The sequence below is a fragment of the Penicillium angulare genome (genome assembly GCF_028827245.1).
Source record: "Penicillium angulare strain IBT 27051 chromosome Unknown utg000005l_segment0_segment0, whole genome shotgun sequence".
In the NCBI taxonomy this organism is placed as follows: Eukaryota; Fungi; Ascomycota; class Eurotiomycetes; order Eurotiales; family Aspergillaceae; genus Penicillium; species Penicillium angulare.
In genome coordinates, this window is record NW_026623164.1 from 127,033 (window position 1) to 144,756 (window position 17,724).

The following is a 17,724-nucleotide window of genomic DNA, read 5'->3' on the forward strand; positions in this document are numbered from 1 at the left end:
TTCTTAAGCTGTGACCCCAATTTCTTTGAGCTATATATGAAGCTACTATCTCATCCGCTAAAGCAAACGAATTTCGTTTATACCTCTTCTTTTACCTCTTGCATAATATCTCACCTCTACAACTCCAGTCAAGTCGGTCTGGACTCTGTGATCAATTTCCCGCCGAAGCAGGCGGTGAGCACCACGTGAGGCTGCCCCCCCCCGAAAAGCCACTCTCAACTCGCCCATAACAAACGAACCCTCGAACCGTTCTGCAGACAATCATTGGCCTCCTATCCTCTCATTCCCGTCTGAGTCATTCTTCTATCTTCCTCCGCTGACACAGCGTTGACGCGGTTCTTTTACCGCCGTCACCCCCAGGGGGATCTCGAAGCTCGCTTACTGGTGGATACGACGGGTCAGGAGAACACTAGAAGCTCCTAAAGCCCGACGCTTGGACGTCCCGGGGGACTACGACCGCTACGCCCTCGACTTTCCCAGTTACCCAGTCCAACCCCGTCGCGTGCTAAAAGCCCTCACTGTACATGGCCTGGCCATCTCAGAATCCCATGGCTGGCGTTGGAATGCCCACAGCAATGGGCGATGGTCCATCCAATGGCGGACACCCGCAAGGGACGGAATACACGCTCCAGGGTGAGCATATTCTTGACCCTTGTGTTATGGTCGGGAGCTAATATGATTTTCATTAGGTGTTATGCGGTTTTTGCAGACAGAATGGCACAGACACGAGCGCGACCGCAATGCCTGGGAGATCGAACGCGCGGAGATGAAGTCTCGCATTGGCCGATTGGAAGGAGAGCTGCGGACTAGTCGACGTCTTCATGAGTCGCTAGGCAAGCATGTCCGGCTTATGGAAACGGCTTTGAAGAAGGAACGAGAGAAAGTGAAGAAACTCTTAAACAACGAGAAGATTGACGACATCAAAGACCCCAAGGAGATCGCGCGCGAAAGCGTGAGTTTATTAAAGGGTATGTTGGATGGTCTCCTCATTATTCCAATATGTCATGTGTTATTATATCTGTTCTGTTTACTAACTCGGAACTCTCCTAGAACAACGGACAAGCTCGGATCCCAATGCGAACCCAGAGGATCCTACTTCGAATGAATTCCGCCATGAAGACGAGAGAGACAAATCCCGTGTCTATTTGTCGAAGTGTGCACAAGAAATCGCTTACCACGTCATCCCTACATCCCACCCACCTCCGGATCTTAGCGACCCCGATCTCTCAAGTCATATTTATGGAAACCAACAGTTGTCACAACAGAACTTGGAGGAGGCCTATCTTCAACAACAACGGCATAAGGCAAACCACATGATGACACAGGAGGTGATGATACCCGCCCATCACTCTGCGGGCAATCAGTATGTTGAAAATGCGCCTATGGCTCGATCTGCCAACCAGTACGGCCCTGGTCCTGGAGCTCGCGAGTCCATGGATCGACGACAGCCCGAAAATCAACAGAACCCCATCGACGGACGAAAACAATCTTACGAACAAATCCTGGCTGGTGAACGTGCAGGAGACTCGCAGACATCATGTGATGGCGAAGGACTACAAGTCGCTGTGAAGGAAGATCTGCCATCGCAAAGGGGAAATGAAGAGCGAGCTGAGGATATGGACGGCTGGAATTTTGATGAACCAATAGAACACGAACCGGTTACCGAGCCCATGCCACCTCACCGACCAGACACTGACGCATTCCCTAACGCCAACTTTGTTCGTGGCAAGTCTCCCTCTCGGGGCGGTTCTCTTTCACATCGACGAAAGAGCTCTGGATCTAGGCGCAAGAGTGAAGGCACATCGGAATCTCGGGATGCTGCTGCTGGTTTCGGCCAACAGGACACCAACTTTAAGGTTCGATTTGCTCTTCGCGGACACCTGGATGTCATCCGGTCTGTGATTTTCACTGGCGGTGGTAGTCCATCGGAGCCGGAGATCTGCACTTGCAGTGACGATGGAACTATTAAGAGATGGATTATCCCCGCGACTTATGGCACCTTTGGAGCGCAAGGTCCCAGTTCCAGTAACGATTTGGACATTACTAGCTACTTTACACACCGTGGTCATGTAGGCGCAGTAACCTCACTCGCGGCTTGTTCACCCGGGCAGAATATCTCGAACGGTGGCCGAGTCATGGGTGACGGCTGGGTTTTCTCAGGCGGGCAAGATGCAAGTGTCCGGGTATGGGAGCGAGGTCGGGTCGACCCTAAGGCTACACTCGATGGTCACACAGATGCTGTGTGGGGACTCTGCGTCCTTCCGGGGACAGCTGGCTCTGTATTCGGAGACTCATGCGGCCACTATGGTGGAGCAGATCGTATGCTGCTGGCATCCGGTGCCGCGGATGGTCGCATATTAATTTGGGCCGTCAGCCCCCCTCCTCTTGCTTCCTCACCCCAGGCAGGATCCCGGCGTCAAGGTGGAAGCCGTCGTGCGAACTCGATCTCGTCTGGCTCCAATTTCCCATCCTCTCCACAGCCAAGCGTTGCTACAACCACACCCTTCCACTATACTCTTGTGCACCACATCCTGCGCACCGACTCTCCCTCCCCAACATGCATTAGCCCCTTGTCTCTGGCAGGTGTTAATTTTGTTGTTTCATACACCGATGCTTCTATTCTTGTCTATGACACACGAACTGGCGAGGAGATCGTGGGAATGGCTAGTCTCGAAACATATGATGGAACTCCCTCGACTGGGGTGAACTCTGTAGTTGCGAGCACCATCGGATTTGACGGCTCTGCCAATTTGGATCCAAGCCGTACCATGGCCGATGAAGAAGTTGTTCACGGAGCCACTGGCTCCAGCAGTGTTGAAGGCGTGATTATCAGTGGTTACGAGGACCGATACATTCGCTTCTTCGACGCCAACAGTGGTAAGTAATTTTCTTTCTTCCTTTTCAATATTCTATTTTGCTTACCATTTCACCAATAGGTCAATGTACGTACACCATGCTGGCCCACCCCGCTGCCATCGCTTCACTCTCTTTATCTCCCGACGGGCGTGAGCTCGTTTCAGCTGGCCACGACGCGAGTCTCCGATTCTGGAATCTCGAGAAGCGCAGCTGTACTCAGGAAGTGACCAGCCATCGATTGATGCGCGGCGAGGGTGTCTGCGCCGTCGTCTGGAGTCGTGACGGACGTTGGGTCGTCAGCGGCGGCGGAGATGGTGTAGTCAAGGTCTTCTCCAGGTGAATACGAACGACGAGACGATAACCTTTGTATGATTTCTCTTTTCTCTTTTCCGCCCTACCTGTATCATTCTTCGGTCTTTTCGTCAACGATATGATCCATGAACCGGATGAGCGATTGGCCGGACCAGTTCTTTTCGAGCATTTGCAAAGGTGTCAATTTTAGCTGCCTGGCATATGGTACTCTTCTATGTGGTTTTTTTCTTTCTTCTACATGTGTACTTTTGAACCTGACCTGACGCTGATAATAAGCCTTCTTCGCGATGATTCCCTGGCGTACATTTCTGATCATGTATTCTTTTCTTCTTCTTCTTTCTTTCGCTTCTATGTCTTGCTTCTTGCCCATTCTAGCTTTATTTTCCCTTTTGCTTCGGTGCATACCCTGGTGTCCATATTACATGGGCTCGTCTCTATAGAGTACCTCCCGTCCTCTGTTCTCTGTCCAAGATTTCCGTGGATCTAACACCTCAGCGTTGAGTATCTTCTGGTTAAATATCCCGTGTACTGGAGACCGGGCCTGTTATTCTCAGGTCTCGTTGATGCCCTCACAAAGAGCTTCTCATGCATGTGTATAACAACATTCGAAATCCATTTCCACAGTTCCTCGGAGCTTGGAACATTTCATGTAATATTTTAACTTGAACCAATAATGGGTATTATGAAGACTGTTCTTAAAGTAACGACATCCTGAACAAGAGAATTCCGATCTGATCCGATCATACTATCATGATATTACAGACTCGAGCTCCACGCCTCCTTAAAAAGCACCCGTAACCGCTTCGCCTCCTGCTCATCCTTCAGCCTCTGTTCCAGAAAACCCTGTAAATCATTCCAAAATTCCTCAGTCTTCACCACCTCCGGCCCATTAGGTCCAACAGCCGCCTTAGGCGAAGACGTCTGGCTCTCCCTCACCACCTCCTCATCTGTAGTCGTAACCGGTAACGCCTCCGCAACATCAATCGCCTTAGCACCCCCAAGCACCATAACCCCAAACTCGATCTCCTTCCCACCAACCAGCATCTCAGGCTCATCCGCCAAAATCTCAGCTAACGTCTTTCCAGTCCCACTAACCGGCTTCCGACGATATAAAATCTTAATTTTCTCCAGTGCGACGGGGTTACCCGCCGCATCGGTGATGCGTTGCTTCACAGCGTCCCGAAGATCTTGAACAGAGGTCGTGCTGATAGGAACGTTTGGGAGGGGAAATTCGAGCTCTGGGTTCCGGGATGATTTCACCTTCACGGTGATTGATTTGGATGAGCCCGGTGCTTGGGTTTGTTGAACTTTCTTGGGCATTTCTGGGTGCGGGGGTTGGAGGCGGGGGAGCGTGTACTGTTGTTGTTAGATTGGGTATATTATATGTATATGCAGATGCAGCATCATTATCTGGATGTGAATCTGGATATATTATGGAGGCGCGTCTTACAGGTACACGGAGCCCGACCTGCTCTGGATCAAAGATATGGTCGGCTCGCAGCTTGATGGGGCGGGAGTCCAGAGCGGACAGAAATGATTTGGTGAATGTAACCTCCGACATGATGAGGATTTGAAGTAGAGGGATGGCACTAAAGATAGGGAGTTGGAGTGAGGACGATTGAGAAAGTCCGTTGTCAAATGAAGCGTGAGCTGTTCAAGTTGTTGTCTTTTCTTCCCGCGGATGTGCTGAGGTGGGATAGTAGTTGGGTCATGTGGCTCGGGCCCCTCATAAGCAACGGCAAGCTCTACTATGTACTATGTATAACCGAACACAATGCCTAATTTTACTTGTTATATCATGTTAATTAATCAGTGTCATAAACAGGTTACAGTAGTACTAGTGTTCTAGTATAGAAGAGTTATCTATATAATAGTACCCGGTATTTTGAAAAGCCTGGTGTCAGATTAAGTGACTTTGGTTCTGGATGCTAGTAAATGGGAATGAGTGTCTTGCTAAATTTGTTGACAGGTTTAAGATGAGATACTTGTGATTTATCGCTGCAAAGTTCCTGAGCAATGATTGATGTGCCTAGATACACTTCCAAACAAGATCACTAGTAAATGCGATTTGGACTAAGGAGCACGACAAAGGATTTGAAATGGAGTGATCCAAATAACCTGGACTTTATCACTTAGGGTGGTGAGTCTACGCTTCAAAACTAAACCGATTTGTACAACATTTGAATTGAAATTAAAATAAACAAGGTATATGTCTAGTGCGCCGTCCACCGAACAAATAAAGATGCTTTTCAAACTTTCCCAACGGACGATGCCATAGTTATAGGTTATAGATACATGAGACGTGGCATGTCAACAGATCATTTCATAGCCTTCTTGGGCTTTCTAGCCTTAACAGTTAAAGTCTTCTTCTCGCCCTTGCTCTGATTGGATGACTTTTTGGCAGTCTCGGGCTTCTTCTTTGGGGCTGGAGATGTCTTTACTGGCTCAGTTGGCTTGGAGGGTTCCTTGGTTTCTTCCTTGGTTGCTTCCTTTGCTTCTTCCTTAGACTCTCCCTTGGTCTCCTTGGTCTCGGCCTTGGCCTCTCCCTTGGCCTTCTTAGGCTTGTTCAGAACACCCTTGGGGTTGAGACCCTTGCGACGGAGACGGTTACGCTCGGCACGTGCAATACGCTCAGCATCATCATCACCCTCGAAGGGGCCGAAAGCACTACCCTCAAGTTGACCCATGCTGCTATTCTCATCACGAATAGGAGTCTTATCAATCTCCTCATCATCCTCATCGGTAGAGGTAGCCTTAGAGCTAGCACGTCGGGGATGACGATCCTTAGAGGTCGTATCATCGGCCTTAGTAGCGGGGGTAGGACCAGTCTTCTTCAGCTTGCAGACGTAGAAACCATCAACGTTCTCACGGTGAGGGAAGTAGCGCCGGGTAAGAGCCATCTTAGCATCGAATTTCTTGCCCATGTAGTTGGTGAAACCGGGGCTACCAAAGTTGCCGAGACCAGTGTCGACAATCTTGACGTTGGGGCGCTTGCGCAGAATATACTGCACGACAGCCTCGTTCTCCTCAACAGTGACACTACATGTAGAGTAGACGACGTATCCACCAGTTTTGGAAGCGTGGTCGACAGAGTCAATGGCGGCAAGGAGTAGCTGACGCTGCATGTGAGGAATGGCGAGGAAATCACGCTCATCCTTAGAGGTCTTCACACCGGCATCCTTGGAAATAACACCGGTACCGGTACAAGGGGCATCCAGCAACACACGGTCGAAACCACCGAGGGCCTTGGGGAACGCGGTACGGGCGTCCAGGTTAGTGACAATGGTGTTCTTGCAGCCGAGACGGTGGATGTTACCAATCAGACCCTTAGCACGGGGCTTGCTGGCATCGTTGGCGATAACGCAACCAGTGTTACGCATAAGCGCAGACAAGTAGGTAGTCTTACCACCGGGAGCGGCGGCCATATCAAGAACACGCTCATTAGGCTGGGGAGCCAGCGCCATCACGGGAAGGAATGAAGATGCAGCCTGTAGAATGTAATGACCAGCCAGATACTCTGGGGTGGCACCAAGGGGCACAGCGGACTCGAAGACCTGCAAACCGACCTTGGACCACTTGCCAACGGGCTCAAGAACAACACCACGGTTGATCAAGGCTTGAGCGAGAGATCGACGGTTGGTTCGCAGAGTGTTGGTACGGATAACGACGGGACGAGGTGTCTCGTTGGCTTCGAAGAAAGCGAAAGCTTCCATTGGTGTGAAGAGGTTCCATAGTTTTTCGGCGAGGTATCGAGTGTAGCCGTAGTAGGTACAGATGTCGTTAAGAACGAGGTCAACGTAGTCGGCGCGGGACTTATCGTCTTGACCCAGAGTCTTCAGATCGCCAAGAATACGAATGGTATCGGTGATACGCTGACGGAGAAGCTGCAGATCGGGGGCAAGTCCTTGCTGGGCCTGGTCGTTGAAAACATCGGGGCGGTCGCCAGCGATATTGGTCTGCATAGCAGCATCCTGCAATTCCTGCTCGGCCTCTTCTTCCTCCAGCTCTCTGGCGGCGTCGAGTTTGCGAGACAATCCTTCGATGTTGGCGGCGGTCAACTTTTCTTCGGCGTCGGACAAATCTTCATCGTCAGAGAACATCGCTCCGCGGGGGTGATCGGCCTCGTCCTCGTCAGAGTCCATGATCGAGTCATCATCATCACCCTCCAGATCAGAGAGTCCCTCCAGCTCATCCTGGCTACCCAATGAGCCCTCACTGACTCCATCAAGATCATCAAATTCATCGTCCTCCATCTCCTCATCGTCTTCCTCCGAATCCGACATAGGAACAGGTGTCTTTTTGCTGGGCTTGCTCGACTCGGTTTTTCCGCTCTTCTTGACAGGAGCAGCATTGACCTTAGTCTTCTTAGGTGCAGCCTTCTTTGACACAGGCTCTTCCTCGTCGGCGTCTCTCCGGCGCTTCTTAGCAGCGACAGCCTTGGATGTGGATTCGGCGTCGCCACCCTTGCGCTTCTTCAACATGGTGATTTTTGATTCATCGAGCGGGCCCGGGGGGCCCTGCTTCTTCATACGACGTCCGACACCCATGATGTGCTGTGATTCAGTATTTGGGGTTGATGGTTCTAGTCCCGAACTTTTTTCTCTCACTTTTTTTCTTCGGCAGCGGTCAAGAGGGGCAGTAAGTAAAAAACTAAAAGCAGAAGGCGGTCGGGACCCACCAGGTACCACATAGTGCCAGTCCGTGCCCACTATGTATACACTCCAAACAGTTCAGACTAGGAGCTATTTAATTAGGACTCTAGCTACTTTTTCTATGCAAAAAAAATGGAATAAAAAGTAAACTGATAATTGAATTCATCCATTCTTGATGGTGGGATATATTCTTTCCAGTATGTCCTGTTCTTGAAAACAGGAAAGGGCAAAAAGGAGCAAAGCTTCATAAACTCCGAATGTAAATATGTAAATCTATTTAAATGCAATCAAAAATATCCAAAAATGCTTCAAAATCATAAAAACTGTACCGTGCTCGAACACGATCAGCTTATGTTCTATAAATCTTAACAACGCTCTTAATGCTCTTCCGACAGATCGGACAAAGATCCACCTGCTTCGCACAAGTCACACAAGAGCAAACATGACCACAGTCAATGAAGACAGCATCTTGTTCTTCCGAGTAACAAATCTGACACAGATCCATTTCCTCATCAGCAACTTCCAAATAATGGATACCCTTACCAAAGCGTTTACCATCCTTGAAGCCGCCAACATATTTGTTGCCTGTCTTCTTTTCGGTAAAGGCTCCCTGACCATGACGGACATCCTCTACCCAGTCACCGTCGTAGATGTCGCCGGTGGGATAGTCCATTTTGCCTTGGCCATGGCGTCGTCCGAAAATGAAGTCACCTTCGTATACTGTGCCTGTGGCTGATAGGTGCTTACCACGTCCGTGATAGTAGCCCTTCAAGAACTCACCACTGTAGAAGTCACTTGTAAAGGTGGCTTCAACAGTCTTGGTACCGGTGAATCCTTGAATTGGATGGTTTCGAGACTCCGCCCAAAGATACTGAACTAGTCGATCTGGGCTAGAAAATAGACCGGATAATCCAAGCTGAGAGCGCCTGTTTGTTTGTTAAATTCGGAACTATCGTTATCTTAAGAGACTTGCAAATTACTTACTTGTCTTTGCTCAGTTTGTCTCCAACAATAATGCAAGCCCCATGTGGCACGACAACATCCATGAAATTCTCAGCTGGAGAGAGTGTGGTGACAGTAGTCCCATCCACTCGTTTCCACATGAGGAAATCCCGTCGAATAGGCCACTGCAAATGCTTCCGAATGGATGCTTTGACATTCGCTTCAAGTTTGGAAAAGAACGAACCAACTGTGCGCAAGACCTGGTTGTCTGCATCAAACACTTGAATAAAATAATAGGCATGCCCAACGGGCCATGATGTCTCAGAACTGGCTGTTGAACCCGTCGCGGGGAGTGGCTCGGAAGCAGAGGCAGGGACAGCATGAACATTCACCTGAGCACCAGCTGAAGCTGCATCATTGGCGGTCGCGACAGCCAGAACGGCATCGTGTTCAGCGCGCTCTTCAGCCATCGCATCAATTTCTGGAGATGACGCCCCGAGTGGCGGCGAATTATCTGTAGGGCTTGCATCGCCACCCGATGAGCTGGCAATTGCATCCCCATCATTGACTGCCGGTGGTAGTTCAGCGGCCTCAGAGCTCGGGCTTTCCGTAATAGATTCTTCAAGTTTGTCTTCCGTAGTAGCAGCGCAAGGAGGGTCGGGGATAGCAAAGAACTTGGCATCATCCCCAGAGATAGTTTCCATCCAGAATCGCATAGTCTCTGAAGAGGAGTCTAGCGGGGCATTCAAGTCGGTAATATGATCGAATGCAAGAGTTGGACCACACTGAGAACGAGTATGACCAATATGCCACAAACGAACTCGTTCGGCTCCAATAACTTCCTCGCCGGCTGACTTCCACATCGCGATCTTCTTGCGTAGCTCAGCAAGACGTGACGTACTAGGTAGACTCATGTACATGACCCCATTGTTTGACTTGGCATGGGACATAAGATCGTAAGTGTCAAAAAGACTCTTCAATTGATCATGCTCAGGTAAAGAATACACTTCAACCTGGACGTCCTTGGTTTTATCACTGGCCGCAGGAGTGGGGCAATGCACCCCCGTTTCATAGTACTCTTTCAAGGCATCAGAGACTTCCCAAGGCCCCTGGGGACCGGGTAGAAATTCTGAAACCATGTCACCGCGAACATACATGGCGACAACCGGGATATCATGTCCCTTCTTATGGTCAACCGTTTGAGAATCGTCTAAGCCGAGATGAGGTCCAAGAGCCGTCTTGTTGGTCAGGCATTCCACACGGTTATCACTTCCATCATCGAATGCTAACCATCGGGTGCCAGGACCAGCAGGACGAAGGATACTGAAGAATTTCCCAGAAGTACGGCGGCCACGGTGGACGACATAGCCGTAAAGCACGTACTTGCCGCCATTGCTGTCAACAACCCACCGTTCTAAATCCAACTCCTCATCCAGTTGTACCTTATTGAAATTCAACTGCCAGCGCATGTTCTTGTCCAAAGAATGACGTCCAAGTTCAACATGAAGAACTGGGGGAAGTGACCAATAGCCAGACTTTGCATCTAGGTATTTAGCCATTAGTTCTCCTGTAGATTTCACTTGGTCGGCTTGCATGCAGACGCGAGAGTTAAAATCAGTAGGCAAGGTGTTGATAGAGACCACATCACCAGCGGTCAGAGGCAAAGACTTCGACTTTGGGCTATCGAACAGTTTGCTAAGCTCCTGGCCCGCATCCGTACCAATGAGTTCCAGCTCCAGAGTACGGCGAAGTCGTTCCCAAAATTCAGAAACATCACCCGAGAATTCGCGCATATTGCGCAAAGTAGAGGTAATAGCATCGGTGTCCACGTATTGAAGAGACTGAGCGCGACTACGAAGCTGCCAAAGCAATTTTTGAAGGGCATTGCACAAAGGCTTCGGCTTGACTTCGCAATTATTGAGATGCTCAAGAACATCCACACTCTGAATAATCTTGGCGAAAGGAGCAATATGCAACCATGAAGCTAGACCTGCAACCTCCGCGCTATGGTTGATCATTGAATCGCCGAGCGGGCGGTAACCAGTCAAAGCCAAACTGTCCCAGGTTGGCTCTGAGTCGCTTGGGTGCCACCACAGTGACTTGGTCGGGTCATCAATAACACGGATATAAGCGTCGAATGCCAGGGTATCATTGTTGAGGAGAGCACGATGCTGACCTCGTCGACGAGTGTGGATTTGGTCCCAAGGACCATGGAAGTATGTCCAACCCCAATCTAAATTGTGAGGGTTGAATTGATGGGACGAGGACTGCATCCATCCCGTCCGAGGCTCATCTGGATTGTATGCAATGACCCCAACCTGTGCTGAGACTCGCCATGGATCAGATGCATTTGATGTATTCTCCTGAGTACTAGCCAATTCTGCAGATGAATAACGGGATTTGTAATCCTCTTCCCAGGTCTTTATGTCATTTGTGGCGGCTGTGTGTACGTATATATCGGGTAGAGTATCGTTGAGGTTAGACTCGGATGCGCCACGACGAACGGTGAATTCAGTATCCGGAAGTTGCTCGTCCGGACTGGGCATAGTAGTCGAACATTCGATGTAGACGCTCAGGGAGCCCACATTGTTGCCGCGGGGGTAAAACTTCATTCGCCACCAATATCCACCAATGAAAGCAGGCGGAGAACGCATAATCTTTGCGCGATTAGGCGACTCGGGTGTACCTCGGACACCATTAATCTTCCATGTTAACCGAGCTTTTTCCTTTGGCCGGTATTCTGGGTCATCCAAATCCCGAAAGAAATTTCCCTCCCAGTATGTGTCTATACCGCCGTGCTGTTAGTAAATGTTTCTATGGGCTCGGAGATTTCTCATTTTCGCTCCGTTTTTTTTCTCTCTCTCTTTCTTCCTTGTTTTAAGCTTAAAGATTCGGGTGTAACCTACGATCACGGGCACTGTAGTCAGCTTCCGATCCCTCGATCTCTTTCAATTCTTCCTCGTCAGGTGCAGTAGTGTCCTCCTCATACTCGGCCCAATAGGCATGTTCGAGTTCCTCGGAATCTGTCGTAGGTGGAGTTGACGATTGAACTTCTGATTCCGAATCGGCTTGTGATTGCTGAGAGGCTACTGGAGCCGGTGGTACAGAGTCCTCAGGGGCAAGACTCGGCATGACTGTAGGTTCCGAGATGTTTGATGTCGGGGATACAAGGTCGCTATCAATCTCGAACTCGATGGACCCTGGATTGCCTGAGGGTTGAGATGGATCCATGCTTGTATATGAAATGCGACTCGTTTCAGTGTCAATTGAGCGTTGCAGAGCTTTTGCAGAGCGCTTCCTCTCTTCCACGTGTGGTCTCCGTGTCTGTTTCTTTGTTGCCGAGCGATCAAGGCTTATCGGAGAATGGATATGGTCTCAGGGGGATTGAGGAAGGGATATAGAGAGCGGAAGTAAGAGAGAAGCAAAGGAGAAGAATGCAAGAGGAAGAGGAAGAGGAGGAGGAAGAAGAATAAAAAGAGAAAAGAGAAAAGAGAAAAGAGAAAAGCCACAATCTGCGCAAAAAAGTCCTCGCGATAAGAGAAAAGCCGGGGGATTGGCATTTGGTTCCCGAGTGGGTCTAACACTGTGGGCCACGCGGTGACTCTTACCCCATGGCCTACTCAGTCACTCGGGAGTTAGTCTGATTGTGTGATCTGGTGCTTTTCTTTTTTTTTTGAGTAGCAAATTGATTCTGAATTTTTGAATATTATCTGCATACACTGTACATAACAAAAACCACTCCCTACTTCTGCAAGTCGCGGTGAAGCCTTTCTATCCCCTCCTGATCGACAGTGGATCCGGAACACCCAAAGGGCTCCACCTCAGGGCAGCCAACGGATCGAAACCTTAAAAATAGGCGGCGGGTATGGAATTTGGAGAGTTTGGGAGGTTTTTTTCTTCTTTTTTTCTGTTTCCGTTGCCACTTCCTATGTTAGTCACTTCCGATCGGCTCCTCGTCCCCGGGGTGTGGGTTGCCACTCCCCTTCCCGCCCTTTCGTGATCGCTTATGTATGAAAGATTCCCACAGGATGTGGGACTGACAGGGGGACCCAAGGAGAAGGCAGGAATTAACAGTGGCTGACCGATTACACCACGCTGAACCAACGTTGGCAAATACGGACACAGTCATCTGGCCCATGAGAGATATAATAGACACGAGCAGGTCACAACAAAAACATAAAGTATCGAGACAGAGAAGGGGTCAACTGCATGGATGTACTCCGTACAGGAGACCACTCTGTGTACTCCGTACTTCTGTGCACGTCTGAGGCGAAGTGGGTCATGCATTGTTCTGATTGGATAGCCAATCCTTGTTGAACACGGGGTCCTGCAGCGTGCGGCCAACTACATACTTAGGGAATCTCAGCGCTCAAATTGGCACTTTGAGACCGTCCCTCACTGGGTTGATGCTGGAGGGGCCGGAGGTGTTGCTCGTGCAAACGAGGCTGCCACAATTAGAGGGAAAGCCACGGTGGCCTCGGCGTAGACTTTGACGGCTTCAGCATCAGTCTTGATCTTGCCCCAACTCACCGCCTCGTCGGGTCGGGCTCCGGCATCGCTGCCATCGAACTCTTGTGCAGTATTAACATAAACCGCGTGCTCGGCACCGTTCCGCATCAGACACGCATTGGCAATGTGATGCTTAACCACACCGCCACCCAGAATGATCATACCCGCCCGTGCGGCTCGCACGGCCATGGTGTTAATACGACGCACATCGTCCACGATATCCACTCGGAGTCGCTGGGGAGAGGTTTTAAAAGTGTGGAAATAGAGCATGTCGCCAAGGGATCCGTCAGTCAAGGCGGGACAGAAGATAGGAATCTTGTTCTTTGCGGCCCAATACAGCACTGAATCCTCATTGTCGATCTCCCGACCGAGTCTTTCCGTAATGAGGCTCGGGGTCCAGTGGAGTTCATCCTCCTCATCCCCAGTCTCCAGCGCCTTGCGCTTAGCAGCCTCTTGTTCCTCTAGCATCCGATCCAAAATGGGGATCAACCAATCCTCAAAAGCACAGTAGTTGTTATTGGGTACGACCAAGTTGCCAATACGGTTCAGGCCCTTGGCACGCAATCCAGCGCCCGGAGTCGCGAAGGAACCCATATAGGTTGGCGCCAGACACTTGATCAGGTCCTCTTCCACTCCACCGGCTGTAGTAACAATGGCCGAGACATGGTTATGTTTCACAAGGTAACGGAGAGTGTCGCGTAGACCGGAGGAGATGAGGTTGGAGGTATAACCGAGGAAGATGGTAGTCTTTGCACCTGTTTCGGGGTCGCGGAAGGCACGCTACTCAGAAAACATACCCACGTTAGTCTAACCTGGCGTGTTCCATTGACAAGAAGGAGCATTTACCATATCATTAATGATGCGAGCAGCTTCCGCAACAGCACTGCCTTGGAAACCCATATGGGTCATATTGTCGACCATTTCTGCCACGGTGATATCGCGGCCCTGGAACTTGTCGAAATCCACTCCGCTCACTTCATGAGTGCCCTCGGGAATGGGCTCGGAGGCCACAAGCACCGAGGCGGTTGCCGAAGTTGGTGCACCTGTTGGCTGGCTCATTTTGTAGTTGGTAAGATCGAGTTCAAAAAGAAAAGAAAGGTTTTGCAAGGCTAGCTAGCTAGGCATAAATGAATGAATTTTATGGAGATGGAGTGCAATTGCTTGCAAGAGTGTGTAGTGGGGTTATCTATTATGATCTGTAGAATTCGACTTTTTTTTTCTAACGCGGGGAAGAGATGACGGCCTTGTATATCAGGCAGAAGACTATAGACACCTGAGGCATGAAATAAGACCAGATAGTCACGTGGATCGTACTGACCTGTAGTCACTTCCAAAATCTTCCACAATGACACAGTATGTTCGGAGAGAGGCCCTTTCAAATGATTATAGTTATAGATTACTATATACTATATAAGTACTACATGAATATACATATATAAGTCAAACTAGTTATAATTTAGGGTTTCAATAATTTAACAGGTCAATTTTATGATTTAGATTAAATTCAAACTACAGTACTTTGCAGCTTCTTCATCATTATGGCAGATAGCCGGAGCCTAAGTCAATACTAGTCATGGATAACGCGTCCTTTCACCACCCTGAGCGGCTAGAACGCATATGCCTAGAAGCAGGCGTCAAGCTGGTATTTCTTCCACCTTATTCTCCTGATCTGAATCCTATCGAGGAATTTTTTGCGGAGCTAAAAGCTTTCATTAAACGCAACTGGCAGTTGTTTGAAGATAACCCAGATAGAGACTTTCAGGGGTTTCTAGAGTGGTGTGTAGACGTGGTTGGCGCAAGAGAAGAGAGTGCTGAAGGCCATTTTCGCCATACAGGTCTGACAATTGAATATAGTTGATTAACCTGGAAAGTATAACTATAGAGCCTCTGTATGTTGAAGCATAATTCCAGCTCGTAATAAAGTGTTTTTATTAAGTTCATAAAAGGCCCCTAATCAGGTGGAATTTATATCCAGCTACCGCGAGATACTGTCTGCCATCCCGTAATTGGATGATACAGTTTCTTGAGCCCCCACCTTGTAGTGTGCTGATTGGTGCCGTTGCTGCGTAATCACATATCGGTCGCCAATAGCACGAGGTACCTCATGCAGTTCGAGATCCACGCATGTGTATGATTTGTCGAGTTGCCTCGTCCGCTGATGGCCCGCATCAGCGGACGGGCGCTTACGAAGTGCACCCCTTCACCCCCCATGCCTTGGGCTGATGGCAAGGCATGCCCGCGGTCGCAAACATTCCTCGTCACCCCTCCCATCCTCTGACCGATCCTGTTGAATGGCTAAGTTTCCAAACTTCGAACTCATTTAAAGCCAAGCGATATCTTCGTATATCTACTCATTCATCGTTGTTTTCGCTGTGGTGCCAGCGGTGCCTGTTGCCAGACTGTTCGTGGCGAGTATGGCGTCCGCAATGTCATTTGGGTCAAATTCGGGGTTCCAGATAGGTATGAACAACGGTCAAGCCACTTACCACCTCCACCTACCTAATACAGAAACAAACGAGACAAACATCAGGCCATGTAAGTCAATATAAAACCCTAAGTGGGATATTAGCTTACTGAGTCTTTCCAAGGTGATTAATCTTAAGTCCACTATATAATTCTATCGTTGGACAATTGTTACTTTACTGGCCGTGAATCTACGCTAGATAAGCTTAAGCAGAAGTTATTTCTCCAAGCGAACACCAAAAAACTAGCCATATTCGGACTAGGTGGCATTGGAAAAACTTAAGTTGCTCTTCAGCTTGCCCGTTGGGTGAGATCGCATATACTAGACTGCTCTATCTTCTGGGCTCTTGCCTTTAGTCTCGAAAGCTTTGAGCAGGCGTGTTGGCAAATCGCGAAAGAGCTCCAAATTTATCGGAATCCAGATAGTGAAAGCGCGATGGAATTGGTACGCCGGCAATTAAGCTCTGATAAATCCGGAAAGTGGCTTTTTATAGTCGATAATGTAGACGACGTGGATTTGCTTTTCGATGAGTTTTACTAGTATTTCCTAATTGGCTAGAATGGTATAACTTTACTTACTACTCGTTCTCGTGAGGTGGCGAAGTCTTTTGTAGAAAAGGATACTGTTCAGCTCCAAAAGATGATAATAGAGGAAGGGATTCAATTTCTTACTAAGATTATTGGAGAAGACTTATTGTGTGGCCGAGAATCTACTATATAATTATTGGAGGAGCTAGAATTGCTACCTCTAGCTATTGTATAGGCAGCTTACTATATTTCTCGGAACAATGGAACGACCATGTGGTATCTCGAACTTATGTATAAAACTGAAAAAGACCGGATGCGCCTAGCGATACGAGAATTCTGTGATAGCACTTGCTACCCTAAAATGTTAAACGCGGTGACAGCTATATGGTAGATCTTATTTAATTAGATCAAGAGCTCTGATCCTTTTGCTGTGGATTTATTAGAATTTATCTCCTACCTTGAGCTGAAGGTAATCTTACGATTACTTCTCCCTACCCTTGATTCGGAAGAGGAGATAGAGTTTGCAATTGGTACGCTATGCAGCTATGGATTCTTGACTAGGAGAGATAATAAAAATAAATTTGATATCCATAGTCTTGTACAGCTATCAATACGAGTGTGGATAGTAGAGGCACAGAAGATACTAGAGATTATTGAAATAATAATGTAACATATAGATAATTGTTTTCCATCTAATAAATACACCAATCGTGGGATATGGAGAATATACCTATTATACGCCCTTGAAATTCTTAGGAGGGAGGAGAGTAAATGGTTAAGTGAGAGGTATAGCTTACTTTCTAAGATTAGACAATATCTTCTAGCGGATGGTTGAGCAAAAGAAGCTACGGCTGCTTTAAGAGATGTGTGTGTATGGACCGAAGCCAACTATAATGAAGAACATCCCTCTCGACTGGTGTCCTAGTATGAACTTACTCTGGTATATCAATTTAACGGGCAGATTAAGCAGGCCTTAGAGCTACTCGAGCATATAGTTGTAGTGCGCGAGAGAACGCTTGACGAAGAATATCCAGATCGACTAGCATCTCAGTATGTACTAGTAATAGTATATTGATCCAATGAGTAGATTAAGCAGGCCGTGGAGCTACTTAAGCATATGGTCGCAGTACGTAAGAGAACATAAGATAAAGAACATCCTGATCGACTAGCATCTTAGCATATACTCGCATTAGCATATCAATTCGACGGGCAGATGAAGCAGGCCTTGGAGCTACTTAAGTATGTGGTTACAATGCGCAAGAGAACGTAAGATAAAGAACATCCTTATCGACTAGCAGCTCAGCATGTACTCGCAACGGTATATTAATCTAACGGGCAGATCAAGTAGGCCTTGGAGCTACTTGAGTATGTGGTCGCAGCGAGAGAACGCTTGACGAAGAACATCCCGATCGACTACTATCCCAGGAGGCACTTAAAGATGCGAAGCAGTTGATCGATGCTG

General features: G+C 48.5%; 5 protein-coding genes across 5 annotated transcripts; 1 reads left to right on the forward strand and 4 right to left on the reverse strand.

Annotated features, from left to right (window-relative positions):
* Nucleotides 1-548: 548 nt before the first annotated feature.
* Nucleotides 549-3,196, forward strand: N7478_007440 (cell differentiation and development protein Fsr1; the record flags this gene model as incomplete). Its single annotated transcript, XM_056923654.1, has 4 exons — nucleotides 549-633; nucleotides 690-968; nucleotides 1,051-2,877; nucleotides 2,937-3,196. 4 exons carry the CDS (start codon nucleotides 549-551, stop codon nucleotides 3,194-3,196), a joined length of 2,451 nt encoding a protein of 816 aa, XP_056776380.1.
* A 728-nt stretch (nucleotides 3,197-3,924) lies between these two features.
* Nucleotides 3,925-4,729, reverse strand: N7478_007441 (uncharacterized protein; the record flags this gene model as incomplete). Its single annotated transcript, XM_056923655.1, has 2 exons — nucleotides 3,925-4,524; nucleotides 4,619-4,729. The coding sequence occupies 2 exons, from the start codon at nucleotides 4,727-4,729 to the stop codon at nucleotides 3,925-3,927; spliced, it is 711 nt and encodes a 236-aa protein (XP_056776381.1).
* A 757-nt stretch (nucleotides 4,730-5,486) lies between these two features.
* On the reverse strand, nucleotides 5,487-7,715 carry N7478_007442 (rRNA (cytosine-C5-)-methyltransferase NOP2; the record flags this gene model as incomplete). The annotated part of the gene is made up of 1 exon (XM_056923656.1): nucleotides 5,487-7,715. The coding sequence occupies one exon, from the start codon at nucleotides 7,713-7,715 to the stop codon at nucleotides 5,487-5,489; it is 2,229 nt and encodes a 742-aa protein (XP_056776382.1).
* A 454-nt stretch (nucleotides 7,716-8,169) lies between these two features.
* N7478_007443 (putative MATH and UCH domain protein) lies at nucleotides 8,170-11,993 on the reverse strand (the record flags this gene model as incomplete). Its single annotated transcript, XM_056923657.1, has 3 exons — nucleotides 8,170-8,746; nucleotides 8,805-11,547; nucleotides 11,669-11,993. The coding sequence occupies 3 exons, from the start codon at nucleotides 11,991-11,993 to the stop codon at nucleotides 8,170-8,172; spliced, it is 3,645 nt and encodes a 1,214-aa protein (XP_056776383.1).
* A 1,164-nt stretch (nucleotides 11,994-13,157) lies between these two features.
* On the reverse strand, nucleotides 13,158-14,330 carry N7478_007444 (deoxyhypusine synthase; the record flags this gene model as incomplete). The annotated part of the gene is made up of 2 exons (XM_056923658.1): nucleotides 13,158-14,051; nucleotides 14,118-14,330. The coding sequence occupies 2 exons, from the start codon at nucleotides 14,328-14,330 to the stop codon at nucleotides 13,158-13,160; spliced, it is 1,107 nt and encodes a 368-aa protein (XP_056776384.1).
* Between the last annotated feature and the right edge of the window lie 3,394 nt (nucleotides 14,331-17,724).